Source organism: Cavia porcellus, unplaced genomic scaffold (genome assembly GCF_034190915.1).
Source record: "Cavia porcellus strain 051 isolate PalLab524CR breed Dunkin Hartley unplaced genomic scaffold, mCavPor4.1 scaffold_1, whole genome shotgun sequence".
NCBI classification, from domain to species: Eukaryota; Metazoa; Chordata; class Mammalia; order Rodentia; family Caviidae; genus Cavia; species Cavia porcellus.
This window is the reverse complement of record NW_026947484.1, coordinates 140,524,206-140,552,054: the sequence shown is the minus strand read 5'-3', so window position 1 is coordinate 140,552,054 and position 27,849 is coordinate 140,524,206. Positions and strand designations below refer to the sequence as shown.

The following is a 27,849-nucleotide window of genomic DNA, read 5'->3' as shown; positions in this document are numbered from 1 at the left end:
TTTTGTTGTATATCCTTCACGTTTCTGTTATTTCTTCTGATTCAAGAAACAACACCTTACTTTATGTATCATCAGCCAAAATAGTTTGCCTTATTATGTACTCTTAATCTTAACTTGGTCTACATGGGCACCCAGCCAGTATATTTCTCAGTATATTGCTCTACCATGTTCTGTCTTACGTGTGCATCCTACTTGAAATAACCAATCTTTACTGTGATAATCAGGTAATCAGATTATTTCAAGTATTTTATATTCTATTCAACTACACAGAATATTTATCTTTATTTGTGACTTCACAGTTATCAACTGCTTCAAGATGATGCTGAATATCTTTTTCCCAACTACTGGCTAAAGAAACTCATTGCAATGAATAATGAACACAAATCTTATATTTTATAAGAAGTGTATGACACAGAAGTCACTGCTCACACTCTGAGTAAAGAATATAAAGCATATTTGTTCTAAATCTGTAGTGGAAATGATGGATAAAAACCTCTCTCAAAGCGAGGCGTCTTGACCCCAGGCCCTATCCACCTGCTACTAAGGGTGTTCCTGTTACAGGTTGGTGGTTACCAAGCTGAGAATTCTCAAGTTTTCTATTGCAAGCAACAGAGAGGCTATTCTTAGACTATTATGGTATCTTATTATGTAGGATCTCAAAGAGCTAGCTGAACCTGCAAACTTTTCAATTGCTCTGAAGAAGATGACATCTGCCGTATGTTGTCAGAAAAGACTGATAAAGAAAAACTTAGGATCAGAGCACCCAAACTTCAGCATCTTATGATTTCACATGTCCTTCAACACACACACAGGTGTACCGCCTTGAAGAAACAGGCACTAAAAAGATAAGAAGAGGCTGCAGAACATACTGACTTGTTGACCAAGAGAAGAAGCCCAAAGAAAAACACCAAGAACAGATATACCAAGAAATGTATGCTATCCTCTCTGAAAACTTCTAATTCTTAAAGTCTAAATCCAGTCAAAAATTTAAAAATTTTAAGAGTAACAAATAAGATTAGAACTAAAAAGTAAATGTTGAAATAAACTTTCATCCCTGAATACACAGCTTTGTATTATCGATACCTGATCTCTGTGGGACTAATGGCTAAAACACAGGATTCACTTATTTATTGAGTGTATGAGTAGATTAACAAACAAGTAAGAAGAGGATTAAGTGTCAACTGAAAGCTTGATAAAAGTGTGCCTAGCGGCTAGGCTCTAGAAACAGTATATTTATATTCAAATCCCAAGCTCTAGCACTTTCTAGCAAATAATAGCTTTTTTCTAGCTTTGGTATACCTGTAAAAATGAAGATAACTGCATTATTGTGGGAAGTGAATAAGATAATCCAATCAAGCACATTCACAGAACACATTGCTAGTATTCAATAAATGTTAATTGGTATCATTATTTTTATTGTTATTTTTAAATTATATTATTGGAATAGAAATTATGATTAGGATGGAAATTTCACAGGTTTCATGGGAAGAAAGAGGGTTTCTATTCTTCAGAGAAGAGAATAACTTCTAATGAGGAGCCAGTAATAAATTTTTAAAAAATAACTATTTTCACAGGAATACTGTATTCATTGTGGAATTAGGCTTTTCTTTCCTTTTTTTTGTTTTTGTTTTTGTTTTTGTTTTTTAGACAGGGTCTTACCATATAGTTCAGGCTGGTCTTGAACTCTAAGTGATTCTCTGGCCTCAGCCTCCCAAGTGCTGGAATTACAGGTGTGTGCTACTACAGCTGATTGTGATTGCTATTTGTACTAAATTAGTAGTGGTATCAGTCAGAATGTTCAGGGTTATTCAATTTTTATAATTCAACTCTTTTTTAATAAAGTTAACTTACTAGTTTATAACCAAACACAAGCTAATATTTATTCACATATACAGAAAAGTCAGAAAAATTTTGGCTTAGCATCTAATCTTTAAAGATATAATCTTGTTCAGCAATTATTCCAAAGTTGGAATATCTCTTCCACTGTGGCCTTAAGTATTACTTTAATAAAACTTTATGTAATTTAAATTTCTAATGCCCCTAGTCAGATCATATGCCATTGGGAGTGACTCAGAGCTATTTTAAACTCTGTAGTTATTAAGGAAAAGATAGTTGATTTACTACAAATCTGTGGCACTATTGCTTAGGAATGCAAACACTGCTGAACATCTATGGAATGACTGTGTGGACGGCCCTCAATAAGCCATATTTAAATGAGAGGGGGAAAAAAACTGTGCTTACGAATGAAAGTTTAGGTTCTTCCCTTTTTTCATCTATGAATTTTTGAACTTTTTAAAACAACAGTGGGAACAAAATCAGTGTGCTGTGGACATGATGATTATAGAAGCATAAATGCCTTTTTTAAAAAATGAAAATACAGTTTTCTAGTAGTATTCATTTTCTAAGGCTATAATCACTGAGAAATATTCAAATGTTCAAAAATCTCCAAAACCACAGAACCTAAAGGCAGGAGAGACCTGGCCCAGATTTACCTAAACTAGTCAGTAATACCCAGACTGTGATAATTTAGACTTCTGTAAACACAAAGTGGGGGCCTCCCTTTTTGCAGCCCACCACTAGACTTCAAGATCCAAGTGAAGTTAGGATGGGTGGGGTGGACTTGCTGTGGTTAGATTCTGACTGCCAAGGGGTGCTGGTGTCCATTTACAGCGAAGAGAACAGCAGCTGGCTTTGTTGGCATTTTCTTATTAAAGACAACATTATCCGAAAATGTGTAAACAAGACAGGGCACTGAAGGCCTCCTTGTGATATTACAGCCAAAGACTTTGGCTCTTCTATGATTCTTTTATAGCTTTTCCATTTTTATTCTATGTTTAACATCAAATTGTACACATTCTCCCCGTGGAGCCTCTCTTTGTCTGAATGATCCTTCCATTTCCCTAAGAAATGTGGAATCATTGGTGTTATCTTAGTTTTGTCACTGTACACCTGTATAACCTTGGGCAACTTATCTGAGGCTTGGTCTCTTCATGGGTGTGCTGGGTGTAATAATAATATCTGTCTCAGAAGTTAGGACAATGAACTGAAACTAGCTGAAACAAAGCATCTAGAAAGTGTGTCTGGCATATAAAAAGCATCCAATAAACACTTTTTACTATTATTACTATTTGGTTCTTCTTAATAAATCCTGTCAAATATTTCAAAAAGTGTCTGTTTCTTTGTCTTCCTTTACAATTCCTATTTTATCATTCTAGTTTAGAAAAATGCATGTGCAGTTCCCGACTTCTCAGTTTTCCATCCACCTAATCAACACACCAACCACTTTAGAACCATTCACTAATGGTGAATACCTAGTAACTGCAGGAGAGTGGCAGGTGCTCGGTGCTCGGCAGGCCATGAGACTGCAGAATTTCCACACTGATGAGTCAAAGAGTGGAAAATTTGAAGAGATGAAAGCAGAAAAAATAAACTAAACCAGGCCTGAGAGCCAGCATGATGAAGGCTGAGTCCTCCTACTCGGACTTCATCTCCTGTGACTGGACAGGCTGCGGAACTCAGTCCTTGATATCCAGGGTGACTCAGAGGCCATGACCGTATGGAAGCTGGTGGGAGACATGGGCGAGCTGAACCTTAAAGGAGTAGAAGGACAGGCAGAGGCAAGCACCGAGAACAAGATAGCCAGCAACCAGCCTGAGAGCAACAATGGGACCACCTCATCCAGCCCAAGAGCAATAATGGGACCACCTCATTGTGCATCTGACTTCGTCCTGGTGGCCAGAAGAGAGACCTGCTGCCCGCTCCCAGAGTGGGAACCCAAGCTCAGGCCCAACACCTCTTCTCTGAGCCCACGACTCAGGCCGGAATGAGAGGCCTCTGTGGCCCTACCTAATCTGAGATGTCCTCTGCTCACACCCACAGGCTCCACGTTCCCTACCTTCGCCCTGCACCCAGGTGCACTTTCAAGACACTATAGCACAGAATGCCACTTATTCAGCTGGCGCGGGCTCAGCTGGCCCTGCCTACCAGGCAAGAGCCCACACTCCTCTTCCGAGCCACCTGCACAGGGACTGTGTCTCAGCGCTGCCCGCCATCTTTCCATCCCCAGCCTTCCAGATCAAGGAAGACCTTCTGTTCCCTTAAAAAAAAAAAAAAAACACTTTTAAACTTCTTTAAAACTTTTTCCATCAGACAGGGAGGGAGCTGACAATCAATTCTTTTTTTTTTTTTTTTTTTAGGAAAGCCATTTTAAGCTCAACTGTGACCATCTGCACAGCTCTGAGTTTCCCTCCTGGAGTTTCACAGATCCAATTGTAGGGAAGGCATTTGGGCTCAAAACTAGCAGAAGGATTCTTTTCTCTTTCTATCAAGGTGAATGACTTAGACCCTGGGAAATAAATGCTCATGATTTGTGAAGGGAAAAAAAGTAATGGCAAGAGAAATACAAACCTAGTCTTCAATTCTTTTCAGCAAATCTATTTTGATTGACAAATATTTACTGGAGCATTTATCACATATTGCATTATGCCAAATTCTCAATACTGGAAAAGAATGGACACAAAATGATTTATGCACTCAAGAAGCTTAAAAGATTAGTGTTAGAGGTAACATCCTTTAAATATGTCACTTGAGCTGAAGGATGAGAAGGCTTCACCAGGTAAAGCCGAGTAGAGGAAAGGGCAGAAACAGAGACACAGATGAATGAAATATCTTAGTAGTGCAGAGTTAATGCAGTAAAAAGCACATGGTAGATCATACCAGGGGCTAAAAGTGAACTGCCACTTTGCATAGAGAACTGTGATTCCATTTCCAAATGAGCCAACACTTTCATTGGTACCAAACTTTTATCGACTGAACTTTTAAGTAACAGGAAAGACAGAGATTTTCAAGCTTACATTCGACACATTAGGCCAGTTCCTTGTTACTCTTTGCGTCTTTGGAACTTCATTTGTAAGTTGGTATAACAGTTCCCTCACAGGGCTGCTGTACTCATTAAATGAAATAATACTACCATATGCTTAGAATTGTACTTAATACATAAAAATTGACAAGTGCTAGCTGGAATCAACCCTGTGCTACTCTACTCTCACTCATCCTAGAGATGCTGGGCTGGGGTGGGCATAATAACCAAGAAAGTATTCAAGAAAGAATTTTTCTCAATTTGTGACTACGGCCATTTCTATGTTAAAATTATTTCTGACACAATAATCAGTCAAGATTTAGATCATGGTATATAAATTCTAGAATGCTGAAAAATTTTCAGTGTCTGTGAGTCTTGGTTTTCTCATTTGAAAAATGGGACCAACGATGCCTGTTTCATGTCTTATAAAGACAAAATAAGGCAACTTGTCAGGTGTGGTGGTACATGCTTATAATCCCAGTCATCCAAGAGGTTGAGGCAGGAGGATCACTGTGAGTTCAAGGCCAGCCTGAACTGCATAGTGAAACCCTGTCTCAAAAAGATTTTAAAAAGCAAAATAAGTCAACTTTTTAGAAGCATTTAATCTGCTCCTCAAGTAAAAATCTGAAGGAATAAGAATCCCTCCATCCTGGTCGTGGAGGGAAGCTCCTTTATAACAAAATTGACAAATTTTAAAAATGAATCAAATCCCTTGCTTATTCAAAAATATACAGGAAGCATATATGCTAAGTAACTTTCCTTTTATCATAAGAAACAATATCTATTGTTCTCAGCCCCACAAATATACCTGAGAGGAAGGGTTGAACTTACATGAAAAACAACAAGGTTAGCTATGCGGCTCTCTTGAACTCTCCCCAACCATTATCCTTAACGTCCCCCTCCTGCTGCTGATTGCAAGTGGAGAACAAGAGAAAAGCATGGATTTTTTGCAAATGAGAAGTGGACTCACAGATGGGGGGAGAAGGAGGTTGAAAAGGGAATGTGTAAGTAAAAATAATTCAGATGTGTTATGTACATGCACCACCTCCCCACAATGAATGTAACCATTATGTACTGTAGATATGCACTAATAGAAATAAAAATGGAAAAGAAAAGAAGAGCCAACATGGCTATTGTGACTCCTGAAGGAGACAGTCCTTCACTGCCACACAATCTATAGCTTGCCACTTCCTCTTTTGGAGAGTAGTGACCCATCCTTCATCTCTGGGTTATAGACAGTATGTTTTCTTAAAACCTCACAGAAATGTCAAAGTATTTTGCCATTTTTAGGCTGGGATACTGGAACATGTCCTGACCCCTCCTATATTGTTTCTAGTCAATGTTTTCTCTAATTTTTATGTCCCCTTGTGAAAGATTTTTATGTAAAAAGTAACATCATTCACAGTTTATAGAATGGATGAATGAACATAAGAATGAACACAGATTTGAGCATAGCACTGCTGGGTGGACGGGCGAAGAGTTTCTGAAGAAGAAGTGTGTTTCAGCCTCTTGTTGTCTATTAGTTGATGCATATCTTTTATTGGTCTTTCTTGCCTCCTACTTTGGTTTCCATCAGTGATTCCCAGCAGGAGAAATAAGGGTTAGTCTGTGATATTAGAACTGAACACTAAGAGAAGGGACTGAGGATTTATATTTGAAAGTCACCTGACCCCTGCTCAGCCCCACAGCATAGGGCCATTTGTCCCTCCAGTGCAGGTATTATCTCTCACTCTCACAACCCCAGTCACCCCTTGATCAAAATAAACATTAGGCAGACTGTTTTTCAGAGCACCCACAGAGTTGTTTTCACCCCTAGTGCCACAGCAGATCCTAAAGGTGAAAAAGAGGAGGTCACTGAGGTGTTACCACCCCAAATTCCCCATGCACAGATCTGTTCAGAGGTTCAGTATTCCGAAGTCACTTAATATTCCTGAAAACTCTATGTCTTAAGAAAATCAGTATCCATGACAACTCTGAGCAAATAAGAGCAAGCTGCTCAATTAATTCTTAGGCACATGTTACATGGAGTATTGCTGCTCCCAGGAATATCTGGGAGATTGTATTTTAAGTCCTAGGGAAACACCTATGATTACAAGTTAAGGAAAGGCAGGGTTAGCTTATTTCAGTACAATAGTTTTTTTGTTTTTGTTTTGAAAAGGCATGTCATTCTTTTAGGTCCAATGTTATCATTCCAAGATAGCAAGAAACCCACTTAACTCAGGACTTACTTACTCGGTGAGGACCATTCTGGGCTTTCTTGTATCCCCCAGGGGGCATTCAAGAGCTGTTTCTTTTTTTAGACATGGCTGTAAGACATTCTGGGTACTTTTCTGGGCCATATAAATCCCAGTAGACAGATTCTCCTGTCCAAACTTCCTGGATTGACCCAGCTCACAAGGAGCCAGAAATCTATATTACATTGTCAGCTCTAAGGGCAAGCGAGGAATTCCAAACAGATGCTTGTTGCCATATGCTGGTTGAGAAGCAAATGGTTCTAACTGAGCCACCTCATATAGCAGACAATATCCAGGCCTCTGGAGTGGTTTCAGTTGGCAATAGATAAAATAATGCTGTATAAATGGGCTGGGACTCCTGGGCTCACTGTGCTGCAACTACAGATTCCCAGGGTGGCATTTAAATTTCTTAAATTTATCTTTACCAAGAACACAGATGTTTAAATCTGAATTCATTGGTACTGGCAATTGTCCGCAGCCCCTGGCACATAGCTAAGATACTATCTCTACATAGGGACAGACGATCTTGAAAGAGACACTATCATGAGAACAATACCTATAATCCAGACTAATGCATAGGACATATTCTGTAAGACATCATTGTTTCACAGTACCGCTTTTAAATGGGATTAGAACTGTCCACCCGTGTGACTTACCTTCTCAAAGTCTCGAAGAGCCTGAGTTTGCACCTGAGGGGGCCTCTCAAATGCTCTTAAGGATTGTGTCTGCCCAAATGGGATCTTCTCACCACTTCTCCAGCTTTGTGATTGCAGCAGAGGGCCTTGATCTTTAGTGTCACTAAGAAAAGCTGTCAGTGAAAGAAAACAACAAAATTTATGTAATGAAACCCCATGATCATTTTAAATGGCATGTTCTAGCAGAATATTTTCTGTAAAATGTAAACCAATTCTAGGCCACATAAAAAGAATTCACATAAAGTGCCAACAGTAGACCATATAAGTAATGATCCCCAGCGAATACAGTACAGTTTGTGTCTGTGCCTCTTTGCAACGCGACAATCATACTCCTCCCATCCAGTACAGTCGGTTTCTCTAGCCTTTGAATCTATGCCATTCAAGTAACTTGCTCTGACCAACAAAACAAGATGAAAATGCAACTGTGTGAGTTCCAGAAACTAGTACTTGAGATGCTTTGCTTTTCTGCTCTTGCCTTCGTAGTAACCCAAGGCAACCAGGCCATAATGCTCAATCTACCTACTGGATAAATAAAAGGAAGATATAGAGAAATGAAGATCCCTACCCCAACATGCCACAGCCAGTGACCAACTCCCACACATGTGAGCAAGGACCTTATGGACTTTTCTGGACTTCCAGAAGAGTGTAGTCATTTCAATGCTTCCACATAAGATCAGACAAAAAATATCCAGTTTGCTAATGCAGAATGTGAAAATTAATAAATATTTCCTGTTTTAAGCCAGGGATGGACAGACTTCCCTTAAACTTTTCTTAAGGGCCCTAACAGTATTGTACACGTGGATCATATTGTCTCTGTCACAACTTACTCAACTCTGTCCGTGTAGCTCAAAGCGTACACAGACGATATGTAACTGAGTAAGCATGACTATGTGGCTATAAAAGTTTATTTACAAAATCTGGCAGTTGTCCCATGGGCTGAAGTTTTCTGGCTCTCATTTTAAGACACTAAATTCTGAGAAGGTTTGTTACATGACAAAAATAACCAAAGTAGCCTTTAAAAGAAAATAATCTACTAGGTATTTTCTACAAATCTTTCTAGAGGGAATTTTTGAGGTTATTTAAGAATAATAACAATTTGCCAATCAACCTGTTTACATGGTATTTTGTGCTATAAAACAATTTCACATGAATTACTTCATCTAAACAGTCATTGTAACCGGAGAATGGACTAACATCCATTTTGCTAATGAATAAGGATTACAGCATTTGCTTGCCCAGTATCACATTGCTAAAAAGTGGCAGAGCCAACCCCATATTCTTTACATTTGTTTCTCTTAGCAATATGTGTTATTTTAACTACTAAGACTCTGTTATCTTAGCAACTAAGAGTACATGATAGGTCTAAGAGTTGGGGAAACAAGAAAAAGGACAGGCACTCAACTATTCTATCAATCAAATGAAAGTATTCTTCTGTCAGAGTCAATTAACCCTTTGGCTGCTTTGACACTGAAAGAGTAAGTAAGGACCTCAATTAATCATGGTACACAAATGACTTTAGATTGGGGTAGAACTGGGGTTATGGTCTACAATATAAAACACAAAAAACTACATTCTCTATGCATTTAGGGTTTTGTTAATTATAACTATACTTATGTCTTCCAGGATTTTACTTATTCTATCTTCCAACAGATTGTTTCTGTTTAGATCTTTGATCCATTGCAATAATTTTAGTTGAGTGCATGGTCAGAGACATGGGTCTAGGTTTAATCTTGGGCATGTGAAAGGCCAGTTTTTCCAGCACCATTTATTGAAAACTTTATTTTTCTTCTAGGGAAAGTGACACTTTTGTCAAAGATAGAACAGCTGAGTGTTCATGGAGTTGTTTCTGAATCTTTTATTCTGTTCTGTTGATTCTCAAGCCTGTGTTTTTATTTTGATTTTTTGTTTTTTTGTTTGTTGTGCTAATACCATGGTGTTTTTATTATTGTAGCTTTGTAGTACAACTTCAAATCAAGTATTGTGATGCCCCCTTCTTGTTGCACAGAATTGCTTTTGTTATTCTAAGCTTTTTCTGGTGCTATATGAAATTTAAGATTGTTTTCTCTCAGTCTGTGAGGAAGGCTATCAGTATTTTCATTGGAATTGCATTAAGTCTGTATGAGTCTTGGAGTATGGTCATTTTTACTATATTGGTTCTTCCTACCCAAGAAAATATCTTTCCATCAGAAGATATCCTGTTCAATCTCCTTTATGAGAGTACTGTAGTTTTCAATGTGAAGGTCTTTTATTTCATTGGTTAGATTGATTCCTAAGTAGCCCACTTCCTTAATGCTATTTCTCTCAATGAGTTTGTTATTTGTGTACAAGGGTACAATCAATTTTTTTTTCTTTTCGTGGTACTGGGGATTGAACTCATGATCTTGCACTTGCCAGGCAGGTACTTATGCCACTGATCTAAATCCCTAGCCCATCCAATCAATTTTGGAGTGTTGAATTTTGAATTTTTTAGTCTGCTACACTATCAAATTTGTTTATTAAATCTAGGAGTCTTTTGGTGGAGTTTTTGGGTCTTCTATGTAGAGGACCATGTTATCAGGAAGTAATGATTATTTAACTTCTTCCTTTCCTATCCATGTTTCTTTCTCTTGTCTAATCACTTTGCTTAATGTTTTTGGAACTATATTGTACAAGAGTGGTGATAATGGGTAATCTTGTCTTGTTCCTTATTTTAGAATGAAAGCATTCAATTTTTGAATATTTAGTATGACACTGGCTGTTGGTTTGCCATCAGTGATTGTTATCAGATTGAGATAGAGACTTTCTAGTTCAATTTCTTTTAGGATTTTTATCATGAATGGATATTGGATTGTGTTTGTTACGGTTTGTGTCCGGATGTCCCCCTAAAGCCTCACGTGATCATGGGGTTGGAGGTGCGGATCTTTCAGAGGTGGCTGAACCTAGAGTTTGTGATTGGTTTGTGGTCTAGTGCTGGGACTGGCAGTGTGAGTGCTGCACCTGGCCTAGGGCTGGTAGCCTGCCTACAATATAAGGGAGGGAAAGAGACTTGCTCTTCCCTTTTGCTCAGTTTTTGGTATCTGCTGCCACCATGAACTGTTGCCCCTCTGCCACACCACCCTGCCTTGGAACCAGCTGACTATGAACCAAGACATCCACAAACTGAGTTAAATAAATCTTTCCTTTCTTAATTTTGAGTGTCAGATATGTTGTCTCAGCATCAAGAGAAAAGTAACCAAGACAGTGTCAAATGCTTTTTCTGAGCTTATTGAGATAATCATCTAGTTTTTGTCTTTGGTTCTGTTCGTGTGGTACATTATATTTATTGATTTGCATATGTTAAAGCTTCCCTGCATCTCCAGTTACACAGGAGATGTTATAAAGAATCAACAACTGGGATCACATCAAATTAAAAAGCTTCTGTGCAGTCAAGGAAACCACCAACAGAGTAAAGAGACAATCCACAGAAGGGGGAAAAACTTCCAACTACTCTTCAGATGACTATTATCTAGAATATATAAAGAATTTTTTAAAAATTAGATCCCCAAGCCATGGTGGTTCACGCCTGTAATCCCAGCACTTGGGAGGCTGAAGCAGGAGGATGGTTGTGAGTTTGAGAACAGCCTGGGCTACAAAGTGAGATCAAGGCCAGCCTGAACTGCATAAAGAGACCCTGTCTCAAAAAGACAAAAAAAAAAATTAGATCCCCAAATGTAAAGACCCAATCCAGAAAAGGGCATCTGAAATGAATAGACACTTCCCAGGTGAAAAAGTATAGATAGCCAGACATAGTGGTACTTGCCTGGCACTTAGTGAGGCTAAGGCAGGAGGATCACTGAGAATTCAAGGCCAGCCTGGGCTACATAGTGAGTTTAAGGCCAACCTGAATTACAGTGTGAGACCCTATCTCAAAAAACAAACAAACAAAAAAGAGCAAGTAAATACATGAAAAAATATTCAGCATCACTCATAATTTGACAAATGTAAATTAAAACAACACTAAAATTTCCATGTTACTCTAGAAAGAATGGTTATCATCAAGAAATCAACCACTAACACATACTGGAGTGTAAACTGGTGAGAATATAAATTAGAATAACTACAGTGGAAATCAATATGGAGAATGCTCAAAAAACTAGAACTAGAGGTTCCATTTGATCTAGCTATTCCCCTGCTTAGCATCTTTCTGGAAGAGTTAAAGTCATCATACCACAGTGATACATATACCCATGCTTATTACAGCACAATTTATAATAGCTAAATCTTGGAAATATTTTGTATGCTCATCAACAATGAATGGACAAGGAAAATGTGGTATTTATATAGAGTACTACTCTGCCATAGAGAAAGATAAACTAGAGACATTTTTAGGTAAATGAACACATCTTGAGATCATAATTTTAAAGTAAAATTAATCAGACACAAATTTAAATATCACCTTATTTTTCTTGGGCGAAAAGCCCAAAGTATAAATTAGGAAGAAAATGGAGGATAGCTAATGAGAGGAAAGAAGAACTTGCTCACATGGGAAAGAGAATAGGGATGAGAAGAAAGGAAAGGGAAGAAATGCAAAATAGACTTTATTTTCCTTTATTTTTAAGAACAGAATATATTTATTGAAAGAAAAAAAACTGTCTGAGGGAGAGAAAGACACAAGGAGTCTCAAGTGGGTTGAGGAGGACCTTGCCTTTTTAAGGGATTTTTACAGAGCAAATCCTTGATGGGAGGCAGGTCCAAGGTGGGGAAAAATGGGAAACTGCAAGCTGGGCATGAGGTAAGACAGAACTATGATCAGCCAATAAGATTATAAATATAGTTGCTCAAGTAAAATTGATTAAAGCAGGATCAAATGGGGAAGTCAATCGTGTAGCAGTAGGGTACGAATACAGAACAGGGCCTTGGAAAAGGGGTTTTAAAAGACAGAGAATTAAATAAAAAGATGAAAACAGCTTTTGTAAATGAGGAAGGGAAGGACTGAGGCGAAGGAGAGAAGACAATTAGATTAGGTATAGGTACAAATCCCCCACAATGAATACAACGATTAGGTAAATATAACAATAAAAAAATACATAGCCTTTTAAAAAAGATTTTAAAATCTACATCTTTCTTTGGAATTTAACTTTGAGCCTTTATTACTAAACTACTCTTTTACATTAGATAAATGGCAGTATACAGTACACTGAGATGCACACACAGCATCAGGGCAGGTAAGACCAAAGCGCTCCGGACAACTCTACACCCTGCTGAGCAGTTAGCCAAGCGCAGGCACAAAGGAGGTCCTAAGAAGAAACAAAACATCACTTTGTCCCCTTTTTATTTTTCTTTTCTTCCTTCTCTTTTTCTTGCCTTCTTTATTTCGGCAAATCATCAGAAAGAGAATGTTACGTTTCAGATTTTGAATATTAGGGCATGGCACTATTGAGAAATAAAGGAACCCATGAAAGGTGGAGCTGAGAAGAAGGTAATAAGGTGTTGAGGGTGTGCTCTTCAAAACAATATTTGGAGTGTGGCCCTTTCCTCTCTCTTTGCTTTCTGATAACCATAGAGGAAATGTCTTCATTTGCCTTGTAGTCCTGCCATGATGTTCTGCCTCACTACAGACCAAAAAGAAACAATGTCAAGTAACCATGGACTAAAATCTCTGCAACCATGAGCCAAATAAATCTTTCCTCCTTCCAGGTCCTTATTCTCCAGCATTATGCCATAATGACAGAAAGCTTCCTTTCACAGGTGGGCAGAGAAAAAGTGCTCAGGTGCTCCAGTCAACTTCTTATAGTTATTTTAAATGCTTGGATGAGATGGAAATTGATGTGTACTACACAGAAAGGAAAAGCGGAAGACAGCATGAAGGATTCCCTCTACCAAAGTGATCTCCTCCAGTCTTTTTCTCTTGTTTGGTTTTGAAAATTGTCCACCACTCCTAATCACAGGAGATTACCCTGGCATATTCATTGGTAATGCTATGGGAAGTGAGATAAATAAAAAAAAAAATAACTCCTGCAGATAATACCATAAATAGCCTTAAGAAAAGTAAGGCTTTGAGATAAAGAGAAATACTAAAAAGGCTATTGCTGTATTTGGGGGCAAAGGAAAGTGTGATGCAGGGGGAAATATTTTTTAAAACTGGGGAGGAAAACAAAGGAAAAAAGAATCAGAAATAAGAGAGTAAAGAAAAATGATGAAAAAATAATGAACAATAAGTTGGTTCCAGTATCGTTTTTCTTAGCCCAAAATATTTAATTTCCATCACTACTAATTTTAAAAATACCCTGAAATGTGTTTATGTAAGTGTAAAAATGTAAATATGATTTGTTTTAAAAGTGAATACTGCAGAGTGTCTTTATTTTTTTGTAAAATTAATAATACCAAGCGAGTCTTTGGATAACTCTGTCCTTAATGCTATTTTCAATAGCTGATAACCTTGGTTGAAACTGCATGGCATTTTGAATTGGCATGGAAACTTAAGCAGGTTTTATTAGTGCATAGCAAAAATTAGCTTTGTAAAGAGATGATTTTTTCCATTTTCAATTGTCTTTGATTCAGTTACACAAAAAAGTTGTTATGTTAATTGTGACCCTGCTATGACTGCAAGTAATGAGGCATAATGACGCTGCTGCACCTGCTCTGTTCATATACTGAATGTTTATACGTGAATGTGACTTTTTAAAAATTTAAGACATTTAGGAAGAATGATTTCCTTCACACTTAGGTCAAATTAAATAGGCGACCCAGTGAAGGCAAATGTGATTAGTGATGGGAAAAGCAGGGCCTCTGAGGCTGAGGTTTATATCCTAACCATCTGCTAATTGTGACAATTTAAAAAAAATCCTTCTAAGCTTCATTGTCTCTGTAAAAATGACTAATATTTCCGTGGAAATATTTGACCTGGATTAAACGAAATAATAAATTAAAGCACTCCACCAAATAGCTCTCTACAGTAGGTATTTTAACCATCTCCCTTCTGGTTTGCCCTAGACCTCTGATCTTAGACTCAGGTACAAGACTTTGACACTGAAAATGTTGGATACAGTAACTTTTGCAATTTTTTAATTTAGCAAACACAGTTTCAAAAACTAAGTGCTTTTGAAGTCCTTAATTTATTCAAATAATTATCTGTTTTCCACATTGTTCATATCATCCACCAATGACTGAAGATGGTATGAAGAAGCTAAATTGCTGATTAAATGAATAAAAGCTCAAGGTGCAAGCAAGTTCTTGAGAAAGATGGTCCCCAAAAGAGAGTTGTTTCCACTTTGGTTTCACAATTCAAGTGGATCTCTAGCCCAAAATCATTATAGTAATGATTGTGCCTTTATTATGAACATATTAATAACAACAATAAATAAGATTGCTGTTTATTTCTTCAGAGCTTCTATAATTTTCTCATTTAATTCTAATCTTCACATTATTGTTGTACCCATTTTAATAACATATTAGGATAGACATTTATTTTAGTGGCAGTACTTATTTCAATCATTTCATGAATGACTTTAGTCTTGCAATCACAAAGTCATGAAAAGTGTAAAAAATTTACATATTTCAGTTATGATTCACTGTAATGTGCTGATTCCTAGCACATACAATTATATGTAGCATGTAATTCCCCACTGGTGATTATACAATTGCTACTGGGAATTATATACCACAGTAGTGTTTGAAAATTCACAGAAGCTTGAGGAAAATGCTATAATGACCTTAAACTCCCCTGACTTCTGGGAAGATGGCAGAATGGTGAATAGCACAGAAACGGCTTCTCTGAGATTTGGGTTCCAAAGTGAGAATGAAAGCCCATGAATGAAAAGAGTGAGCAAAGAAAGAAACCTCAATGCAGAAGAAGGAGGTGGCAAGCAGTGCGTTGCCCCTGAGCCCTGTCTTGCTGTGTGGGAGGGGCAGCTTGAACTGGAGCTGGAAGCATGTTGACTATCTGTGACCGCAGAGGCTTCCCCACAGAAACTCATCAGTGGAATACAGCAGTGGCTGATGAGCTACTCAGGTTCAGATGTCCGCCAGGAGACAGTGATTAGCTGGTAACCATCTTGGAGAGAGGCCAACTGTGCATGAAACTCAGAGCAGCCGCAAGTCTGCTCCATCTAGTGGCTCCAGCTGTCTGGGTGAGGGAAAACTGAGTTCAAGTTGGCAGGAGGTCAAGGAGCTGAGTTCAAGCGAACAGGAGGCACATGGAATGCTGCAGGCTAACTAAATTGAGTTCCAGCCTCACAGGGAGAAACAAGCCTGAAGGTTTACTGGGATTATCCACTACCTGCCATCTATCTACCACTGGCTTGCTGAGGCTTAATAAACATGGACCTGGGCTCTTATCTTTCCACTCTGTCTACAGCCGCACAGCAGTGACAACAGAGACACACCCTGGAGGGACAATTTTTCTCTGTTTTTTGTTTAGTTTCATTTTTTCTAGATTGTTTGTTCTTGTTGTTATATACATATGAACATTGTTTCCAATTTTCTTGTTGTTCTGTTCTATTTTTGTTTTTATTTCTTCTTTTTTTTCTATGTTCTTCACCAGTTTCCCAGATTCATGTACTTTTCCTTTATCCTCCAACCTTGGTTCTAATCTCTTCTCCTATTCCTCCTCCTCCTCTTCCTCTCCTCCTTTGCTTCACCTTCACCTTTGCCTTCTCCTCCTCCTCTTTATTCTATTTCTCTAATTTTTCCCAAACTCCTTTTAAATTTTCTTCCCTGAGGGTGAAATCACCATATTGAAGGCATATTTATTGTACACAATTTTAGATTCTGTTATAACCACAAATCTAGTTCATATGGTTAAAGATGACAAATTAATGGTTACCACTGTTTGTCATTTTCTAGGCTGTGTTTGATGCTATTGCTAGTATTGATTGTACTATTTTAGCCAAGGTGACATAATTGTTTTAATCAGTTGTTCTTCTTAGTGTTCCAAGGCTGAGATCACCTGGGGATTATAAACAATAGTATGGGTCAGTGCCAAAGAACTGGAGGCTAGGCCAAACAGGCAGCAACTTCTCATCGTCAATAAATTGAAGAGACAGAATCTTGCAACAGATTCAAAACCCAAAAGCCAACTACACCTGGAAGATGTCTCTGAGAAGTTTCCTAAGAGTTCTCAATACCATCAATAAAGCTACACACCATCAGCAATTTACAAGGCATCAATCCAACAACTGAACTAAAAAAAAAAAGAAATGAGAAGACACTTAAGTAAGATGCAATCCAAAACTTATAGTTCACCAAGGGAAGCCCCAGGTGAACTTATTCTAACTTATTGTTAGAATAACAATAAGTTAGAAAATTTTGAAAGCCCTCCACCTGAACACTCTGAAGTGGTAACAGCAGAATTAACAAAGCAGATGAATGTTGTTCTAGAAAAAAACCAAATCAGAAATAATTTCTCAGATAATTACAGAGATAGTGACCATAATGAAAGAAATAGATTGTGACTCTAGAGCAGATACAGATTTTTTTTAAAAAGAGAAGCTTAGGAAAATGATGGAAATCATGAACACCCAGCATAGGAAAGAAATGGAACTCATGAATCAAGTTCAACCAGGAGGCCATTGAAAGTATATGCAACAGAATCAACCAATGCGAGGCCAGAGCATCAAATATAGCAGACAGCATTGCAGCTAATAATTATGAAAGATCTCATAAAAACGTAAGGGACCAGGAATAAGTAATCCAAAAGCTGCCACATAATACAGAGAAAAATAATATAAGATTGATTGGATTTAATGGCAAAGAAAGAGGAAAAACCTGTTCACAGAAGTAATGGCAGAAAACTTCCCAAGCAGAAAAACAGAATTTAACATGCGTATATGCAAGGCATATAGACTTCTAGAATATCTTGCAGAATATTTTGGAGTACTAGTTTAGTGGTCATGAATTTCCTCATGTGTTTCCTCAAAGAAGGCCACTACATTAACTATGATTAAAAAAAAAAACAATGCAAGAATAGTTGAGATTCTAAAAATTCAACACAAGAACAGAATATTAAAAGCTGTAGAGAAAAGAAAAAAATCACCTATCAAGGAAAACCCATCAGAATCACAGTAGGCTTATCAACACAACCCTCAAATCAAGGATTTCAGAGTGAAGTATTTCAAGCCCTAAAAGAAAACAACCTCCAGTCCAGGATGATGTATCCCAACAAAACTATCTTTCAAAATTTATGGAGAAATAAGACAAAGAACACATGAGGAAATTCATGACCACTAAACTAGCACTCCAAAATATTCTGAAAGATATTCTAGAAAGATAAGATATATGAAAGACTACACTTAAATCAAAGATTACAACATTCACTAGGAAAGTCAAAGAATGGAAAACAATACTCCATGTAACAGAAATCCCCCCCCAAAAAAGCAGGAATATTTACAGAATTTCAAGTCAAGACTGATTAAAAGAGACAAAGAAGGCCACTACATAATTGTTAAAGAAACAATTCAAGAGGGAGAGACAGCAATCATAAATACATACCGAATATCAGCACACTCAACTATATAAAACAAATATTAATGGACATAAAAAATCTAATAAGCATGAATACAATTGTAATGTGGGACCTCATAATAAATAGGCAGATCCTCTAGACAAAAAATGAACAAAGAAATATCAGAACTGGACCTTAAAGCACCTCAAATTCAAGGAAATGATGGTCAACAGGAAACCAAGAATTTAACAAGGCAAGGCCCATGGCATCCTTACCTGCTGCATTACTTGTTCTGGGTACCATCTCCCCATCATCCTCTGCAAAATAATCTCTGTGGAAAGAAACATATCATTAATTAACAAGATACCATCCACAAGACCCCCAGGTCTTGGGGGAAAAATATCTACATGCTGTTTTCACTTATTTCTCCACAAATATTTATTAATCTCCTACTACATGGAGAGACGACCATTAAAAAATAATTTCACAAATTTTAATGACTATTGTAGTAAATGAAGAAAAGTACAGAGGGAATTTAACAAAGGCACAAACAAATGCATATTTAAACCTAGATAAGGAGGATCGTAACCAGATAAATAATGGGAGTGAAGAAATATTCTCTCACAAGATGATAGCAAAGAGCCTAAGACAACAAAGACCCTAGGCTGTCAGAGAAACAGAAAAAGCCAATGGTGCAACCAGACCATGTAGAGGCTTGTGAGGTGGGTTAAGGCACTGAATTTCACAACATAACATATGAGAAACCACTAAAAGACTTTAAATCAGGGATCTAAAGGACTAGAGAGCCTTGATTTTACATAGATAATTCTAGCTGCTGAATGAGTCTATATGTGGAGTGAAAAGAGAAGATGGTGAGAATCTATATTCCAAGCAAGACAACAGTGGCATTGAAGAGAAGACGAAACATTCAAAGTAGGCTTAGGAAGTAGAATTGACACAACAAACATAAAAACTCCATTCATGGAAATGGTGGTAACACCAAGTTTCAGTCGCAGGAGATTTATCTGCCCAACACCTAGAGCACTACCATCCTTAGCACAAAGAATGGGACCTAAATGTACTCAACATATATTTGTCAAGCGCTTACTATGTTTTAGGTACTATTTTAAATGAATATAGCAATGAGCAAACCAGACAAAATCTTTGCACTCATGAAGTTTACAGTAAGGGAAGAAAAATAAGTAAAATGTATAGTAACAGTTGAGGACAAGTAGTATTTTTTTCAAAAAAAGGAAAACAGTGGATAGGAAAGATAGAAAAAAAGCAGGCAGAAAGGATTACAACTTTCAGTGGACAGGCATCTAAAGGTAGCTGGGGGTTATCTGGGACAAGAATCTTCTGTACTGGAAACACAGAATACAAAGCCCCAGTGACAGAGCTTACTAGTTTGCAAAGCAGCAAGGAGGCCAGAGCACATGGAGAGTAGCAGAGGGTGAGGGCAGAGAGGGAATGAGAAGGTGGGCAGAGGCACAGACTGTATAGTCTTTTAGGGTATTGAAAGTCATCATTTAGGGGGCTGGGGATTTGGCTCAGCAGCGCAAGCACCTGCCTTGTAAGCAGGAAGTTGTGAGTTCGATCCCTGGTACCGATAAAAAAAAAAGTCATCATTTAACCACTGGCATGCTGTGAATAAAAAAGGCAGATGATCATTAGCACTAATGTTTTAAAATGGTAGGCTACATTTTGACAACAGACTACGGGAGGGTAAGCAGAGACAGAGAGATGATTATAATAATTCCACAGAGAGATGCTTTTTACTCCCAGTTGGTTGCACAAAAAGAAATCTATACACAGAGCTTTAAAGGGTTTCACTCTTTAAAAGCCAGATAATATTCACAGGGAGGCAGAGAAGAATCTGACATTTGTTTGGAAACTGATGTTCTTTCTTCCCTGTTTGAGGACTGGGTCTTGGCACAAATCCTCATTTTGTTAAATCCCAGATGGTCAGGAAAGTACCAGACAGAAAACACCGTACTGTAAACAACTGGTGATTCTGTGTTAATCAAAGGTACATGACAAGCTTGTGATTATTCCAGGTTCTCTGCCTTTCCTTTCTCCTTCTCATTAAAGTTTCCCTGAAAGTGAACAATGTAAGAGAGGAATGTACTCCTTTGTTGAGATAAAGCAGAAGAAGGAAATCAAAGCTACTAACCATAACAATATCTTTAAAAATTTATAGGGGAATACTTATCTGTTATTGCTCACTGAGTACTTACTTACACTCAGTCCACAGACAAAGTCAATCATGCATCTGCCTTAAGGATCAAAAGCAACCCTCAGGCCAAATCAGGCTGCTCCAATATGTTTAATTTAGTCCACACTGGGTTGACCCATTTCTGATTTCCCTTGGAAAATGAGACGGTCCAAAGATGCTCGGTCTGCCTGTCCATATAAGGCGATAACTTGCCCCCTTTAAACAGAGCTGCCCTGTGTTTTCCTATTTGTTAGGTCCTCACACCATCCTTATAAACCCAACTCACTCGCTTATTTTTTTTAAGATTATACAACTCAACATATTTAAAAGGACAAAAGACTTGAACAGACTCTACTTCACAAAATTACTGTAAACCACCCACATCTTCACTGAGCATGGAAAAGACTTTAAAAGATGAGCAGTCTACCAACAAGTCAGTTGCAGTGCTGAGGGACAGAGAGATGCCTGCCTTACTTCTTGTAGATTTCTATGGCTGTTACCTCAATATAGAGAGACAAAATTTCATTTCTGCTTTAAGAGACAGTTTTAAGAAACCCATTTGCTTCAGCATACAATGACTTAATTTGCAGTGACAAGCTACTAACTGGCTTGTAAGTCACCTTTACCTCTCTGGGCCTCAGTTTCCTCAAGTATTTGTAAAAGACAGACATGAATGTCTACAGTATGAAATTCTTTCTAATAGATCCTTAACTACAAAACCCAATTTAATAGCCCCCAAATCTTAGAGTACTTTCCAGACATGGCCCACTCAATCCTCTTTGCTCTGAAGATTCCACATTATAGATTAGGAGCAGGTTACAACAAAGCCATGCACATCAGTCTTCCCAGCTACCTCACCCTCTTCATGCACCACACCACGCTGAGCCTACTGCTGCTTGGCATGAATCAATAACTGGAATGATATAGAGGTCACTTTAGATGGGGACTGAGTTAAAAGGCATACTTGTAATCTCTCAAGAGGATTTTTAAAAATCACTTTAGCTCTATTAACAGCTCAGGTTCCTTCTCTTATTGCCCGGTAGTGATGCTCACTTGACTATTTCAAAAGGCTGGGAAGGAATCTGATGCTCCCCAGGGAAGAAGAAAATCATAGTGAAGAAACACCGAGTGTATGTCTAGGGGATTGCAATTTGTAATGATGACCAATAAGTAAAAATGCAAAGAGAATTGGTGCATGGTAGAGGCAGACTCCAGTCATGACCACATACACATACATATACGCAAAGCAGTAAAGTATATTGATAAACTCTTCCGTATTATCCAAGTCTGAAAAAATTTCTATACTCTTGATCTAATTTCTCAAATTCTAGTGTTCTAGCTTTTTAAAAAATATTGGTCCATGAATGTCTCATGCTCAGCTAGCATGTCATTCCTGCAAAGCTTGTATAGTTCTCCAATAAAAGTACCCATGTATAATCTTATCTCCAAGATGCTTTGACTTTAAATTTTGTTCTTCCTGTGTAAAAGAGGAATAAGACTTACCTTTTTCTTTCTTTCTGTTTCAACAATCTGTTAGTACAAAAACTAATTCTACTAGAATCACATGCTCTTGCCAAGACACTATTCTGCTTAATTGGAAGACCCAAGCATTTTTCAAGGACAACCCATTCACAAGCTGTTCACTTTCTTGATTTCTACATGCTGTATCACCTACATTTCCTTTGATTAACTGATAAGTAGCTGTTAAGATATTAAATGCAAGCAATACATCAACATTTCATGTCCCACATTACTAGTTTTTCCTATAGTTTTCCATAGTAATTAGATTGGGAAAGAACAGAAAACAATTGCTTTGCTCCAAAAGCCATCTGCTATCCCTGATAGTCTGATGTTATCAAACTGTGCCTGATGATTCCTTCCAATAATATTCTAAGAACAGCAGTTTGATTATGGCAAGAAATATCCAAGGCACTTTCACTTTGCTTGAAAGGGCTACTAATGCAGGTCCTTTCAAGAACAGAACATCTCACTAGTCCCACTTAGTCTAGTCAATTATCACATTGGTGGGGGGTGGACATTTGAGTTCCCTCTCTCTTGGCAAAGGGTAACCACAGTGGAGGCTACAATGATATCTTTTCAGCTGCACAGATGGTGATGTATTTTGGCCTGTTTAATTTGTGGGCTATCAAGTCACAGATTGTTCATGAACCACTTTATTCAAAAGAAGTAAGATGGTAATCATCACAAATCAGGTTTTGCAACATCTCTGAATGATATGAGACTGGTACCAAAACAAATTTAACTAAAATCACAGCAGTTAATATTCTTGCCAAGACATTATTCTGCTTAATTGGAAGATCTAAGTATTTTCAAGTACAACCGATTCACAGTTGTATGGTAGGACCAAGATCATTATCAAAACTATTTCTAATGTGCCGATGTCTGTCTAAACCAGTGGTAGTGAACCTATGGCACATGTGTCACAGTGGAATATCACTGAAAGCACTAAAAAGTTTGCCATCACTGGTCTGGATTCTATCTCTTTCTTCTCTTTCATCTCACCTATGAAAATTATCTTAAGGTTATTTCTATTCACATAAGTGTCCAAACTCCCAAAATGATAAGTAGCTATTTTCAGGTCCCTTCTCCAGTCTACTCACATACGATCAGGCTGTCTAAGTACCATACAGAGTGGCCCCACATCATCATTTACCTCATGTCACACTTAGCAACTCCAAGCCTCAGGACAAAGTCTACCACTGAAAAAGTATTTTGTTTCTTTCCAGATTCTCTGTGGCTCTTATATTATAAACAAAAAAATTCAGAAGACAAAAATCAATATGCTGTAGGAAAAACTTAGAGCAGAAACCTGAACCTTAGTTGCCTATTTTTAGTTTTTACTCTATTTCTCTTGAGAAGTTGCTTGCATGCTAGGCACTACAAATGCAAAAGAAATATGTACCCTGCCATCGAAGTAATCAAAATTTATCATAGGAGGCAGACACATGATTCAGAGATAATTATTAGAATAATGAGATTTAACAGGGATTCCAGAAAATAAATAGTAATTAATTTTGTCCTGGCAGGGAGAGGGATCTAAGGAAAATCCATAAAACAGAGAATGCTATATCTAGATCTTGGAGGACAGATATAAATGTACAAGAAGTGTCAAGTGTGATGGGGCACATCTGTAATACTAGTATTCAGGAGACTGAGACTGGACGATTGAGAGTTTAAGGTCAGTTTGGGGTACATAGTAAGTTTGAGCCTAAAGTGAGCTACAAAGTGAAATCCTATCTTCAAACAAACAGGAAAGTGAAGGATGTTCTTAGGATTTTCATTTTGCTTCCCCAGCAGTCTGGACATAACCACCCTTCCAGGAACCCTGTCACCTTGTTTGTTATCTTTCTCTTTTCTCAAGCTTTGCTCTTAAACTTTGACCCTTAGTCAAATTTTATTAGGAATATTAAGGGAAACCAAGGGTCAAATTTGATTAGAAACATTATGAGAAACCAAGGGTAGAAATCACTTCTTCATTTGTACCTCCTTCTAATACTGTTTGTCCCTCCTCTGCTAAGGTTTGTACCTATCTATGACTGTTTCATCTAACCAATTAGAACTCTGTTAAAATCTGGATCTTAAATATCGTCCATCTCAGAAATGGTGTAGTTGCTGTGCTAGCCTGTGGGTCTGCTGGAAGCTGGTGCTCTTGAAGGAGCTCCTGTGAACCAAGCACCTTCCTGTCGCTCTTTTTGCTTCTCAGCCATGATGGGGTTAGCAGGTAACTTTCACTAGGTGCTTCTACCAAGACATACTGTGCTGCCACAGGACAAACTCTGTGGACTGAAATCTCTGAGACTGTGAGCCAAAGTAAACCTTTTCTCCTGATTTGTTTATCTTGGGTATTTTGCATAGTGACAGAAAGCTGACTAATACTGGTACATTAAACTGGGCACCAGGAGTGAGGCCATTACTGTGACTATATCTGAGGATGTGGTTTGAAAGCCTTTGGAACTGGTTTATGGGAAGAATTTAAAAATTTTGAAGAAGCAGAGCAGACAAAGCCTAGAACATCATAAGCAGAGCATAATGGCAGGGGTCAGGGTGTCTGATGAGGGTACAGAAGACCAAAATGCTCACAGGAATGTGGACAATAATGGATGCACTTCTAAGATTCCAAATTTAAGTAAGAATTCTGTTGAGAGTTGGACTAGAAGCCACCAATGTTATATCCCAGAAAATAACTTGTCTACGTATTATCCATGCCCTGAGGCTGTAAGAAGATACGTTCAAAGGATTCAAAGTAATTTATCTGGATGAGGAAATTTCAAAGCAGCACAGCATTCACGCAGTTTCATGGGAATTGCTGGTTGCTTTTAACCAAATATATGATAAGAATAGAAAACAAAAAGTAGTTCAGAAAAATTTTCAGTTCAACCAAAGAAGAAGGATGAAATAATTTGATTAGAATCACTGGCTCTCTGGGCTACAAAGTGAGCCCAACGTCAGCCTGAACTGCACAGTGAGAGCCTGTCTCAAAAAGACAAAAAAAAAAAAAAAAAAAAGAATCATTGGCTGAGTATGGTTGTCCATACCTGTAATCATAGAACTCTGGAAGGTAGAAACAGGAGGATTGTTAAAATTACAGAAGATTTCTGGAAGTGAGAGCCAAAATAAATCTCCCTTCTTCTCACATTCAATTATTTCAGATATTGTCACAGTGTTTGAAACCCAACCATAAGAACCCTAAACATTATACAGTAATAATATCAGTAGGATCAGAACTAAGATTTGCACTATGGTTAAAATGCTTATAGACACAAACTAGAAAGGAATCTGGAGAGGTGAAACAACTTGGAGTTTAGGGTGGTGGAAAATGAGGTCTGTCTGTCTGTCTCTCTGTCTTTCTCTTACTCTTTCTCTGTCTGTATCTTTCTCTCTGTCTCTGTCTCTCTCTCTGTCTGTCTCTCTCTTCCTTTCTCCCAAAAGATTCTTAGTTTTTATAAAAGTAGAGAATGCACTCTAATTTTATGTTCTTCCTAAATAATGTCCAAGACAAAATGAAATATTAAAGGTACTCAGATAAATGACAGAAGTTTGCTATGTATTGTGTCTCCACAGTGTTAGGCAATGAACAAAACACACATTCCATTCTATTTCCTGTATTCTTAAAGTTCATTTCATGTGAGTTGCTAGAATCTGGTTCAAATGGAAGACAACTCCCAAAGGTTTATCTTGTATTTATTTATTTTTATTAGTCACATCCAATCATGGAAAGTACAAAAATGTTATAAGAAAAAGATCTGCATTCTACCTTTTTTTAATAGGCAAAGCTCTGGTCCTGACAATTTATAAATGTTAGAATTTCACAAATAGTGTCAGCTTAAAGACAAAAATGTGTACACATAGCTGAGTATGGTAGCTCATGCCTGTAACCCCAGGATTTGGGAAGCTGAGGTGAAGAATTGTCATTGGTTCAAGGCCAAACTGGGATACAAGAGAGTTCAAAGCCAGCTTAGACTACATAGAAAAACTCAATCTCAAAAAAACAAGTCTCCATGCAACAATATCTGGACTACTGGTGCACAACTTTATAGCTCATTATGCTTTCTTAACCCAGAAATCTCTTTAATGCTGATCTTACATTAAATGATCTTACATTAAATCACCTTCCAGCACCAGTTCTGGCTCTACAACTGACCGAATGCCACTGAAGAATGCTTTTTAGGCTCACTTCATGCCTCACACAGTCCTACAAAATAGACACTGCCATCCCTGCTTTACAGAGGAAGAACTAAGCGGCCTGAAAGAGTGAAATAACTTGCCCTAGACCATTAATTAGTTACACACACCTGTAATTCCAACACTCGAGGAAGCTGAGGTAGGAAAATTGAGAGTCTGAGCCCAGGATGGGCAACATTATGACTTAGCAAGACCCTGTCTCAAAATTAAAAGTAAAGGACTAGAGGTATAGCTATGGGCTCAATGACTAGTATAAAAAAAAAAAAACCTTGAAAGTTAAATCTATTTGACTATCTCCTTCCTAACATGCCTTATTTCTACCCACACATACTTTGGTACCCTCTTTGATACCTGTTTTGAATCCAGGGAACAAATCCTGAAAAATCAAGAAGAAAGGAACAATAGGGTATTTACTATGGTGATATGGAGATGGGATTTAGATTCAAAAGAAATTTGTTTCTTGGAATACCGACCTATCCCTGCTGGGCGGGGCTAACATTTGTGTGTCTGATACTGATGTGATAGATATCGTGGGACAAATGAATTAAAATCCAAAAAGGGAGTGACTAGCACAGGTCCTATCCAAAAAAAGTGTGTCATCCAAATTTTGTATTTCCCTCCCTTTACTCAAATTTCCCCACGCTATTTGTATTTTCCCCAAGTCTCTTCTGTGATAACCCTGGGTGCTGTCCTTAACATAGGGAATAATCTGAAAGATAAAAACAATGATGGAAACACACAATCAAGGTGGAAATGGCCCTTCATGAACATGCTTTGAGAACTCTGAGATCTCTATTTGTCTTGCCAAGAGAGACACTGAGTATGTCTTCTATATCCCAAATTTTGGTGAATACCACCCCCCAAATGGGCACCAGAGTCACAAAAGCACATATTCAAATGCAAATAGGGTGGAAGTCACAGATGCAGAGCACAAGATTATTATATAATGAATACAGTGAGATTATCGCTTTTTTCTCAAGACCTATCATTATAACTTCTACAAGCAAAGATGCTGAATTGGCAAAGACTCTCAGAACAGAAAGAACATCACTGTGAGCTTCCCTCTGCACACCAAGTGTAGACTGGCTTGGCCCTGCTCCAGAAAAATCCACTTTTCAAAAGCACAGGCTGCAATTACACCCTTCACTCAACACAGTCTATTCGCTGAGGGTGACCATGACCAGATGCAACTCTGGGAGGCAGTTTTCTGGAGTGCTAATTGTCAATAACTACTGTAAGATACAGCATCATTGTACATTTATTTAGGACTTTTTAAAAGATTTCCTCTCTTCCTTTTCTCTCCTTCTCATTCTAAAGGAAACTATTTTGGAGGAGTGCTGTCCATCAAGTTTCATAGAAGCCATTTAATACTGTGAAAAGATAAAAGTTATTCAGGTAATTGCTTTTCTCTCCTTTCCTTACAAGGTCATCAGACATTTAAATAAATATCTAAAAAATTCTCTGTTGTCCCTGAGTTAACCAAAAGACAGACACCACTTTTTCAAAGGACCTGAAAATAGTGTGCTTCGGATTTAGTCATATTATCAAGGATGGTATGTGGTCTCTCTCCCACTTCTGGAACATTGTTTGCTTTTTACTTTTAGTGCTGGTTCTGAAGTCCTTAGCTGACGTTAAAGTCTAATATTCCCAAAGCACTGGGAGCTGGTAGGACAAATGCCTTAATATTTAGAGCCCTAGACTGGATATCAAGAGGTTTAGCCACATAATCTTCTATTGTTCATTTT

General features: G+C 37.8%; 1 protein-coding gene and 1 pseudogene across 15 annotated transcripts in view; one reads left to right on the top strand and one right to left on the bottom strand.

Moving 5' to 3' along the window:
• Positions 1-27,849, bottom strand: part of LOC100716784 (myomegalin) — a 245,631-nt gene that overhangs the window by 157,039 nt on the left and 60,743 nt on the right. For all 15 annotated transcript variants that reach the window (XM_063256623.1, XM_063256611.1, XM_063256619.1 and 12 more), the window contains 2 exons: positions 18,462-18,517; positions 7,749-7,900 (listed from right to left, as the gene is read on the bottom strand). In XM_063256623.1, coding sequence (XP_063112693.1) covers positions 7,749-7,900; positions 18,462-18,489 — 180 coding nt within the window. In that variant the 5' untranslated portion in view covers positions 18,490-18,517. The remainder of the gene's footprint in view (positions 1-7,748; positions 7,901-18,461; positions 18,518-27,849) is intronic.
• LOC106025484 (cAMP-dependent protein kinase inhibitor gamma-like) lies at positions 3,454-3,827 on the top strand (annotated as a pseudogene).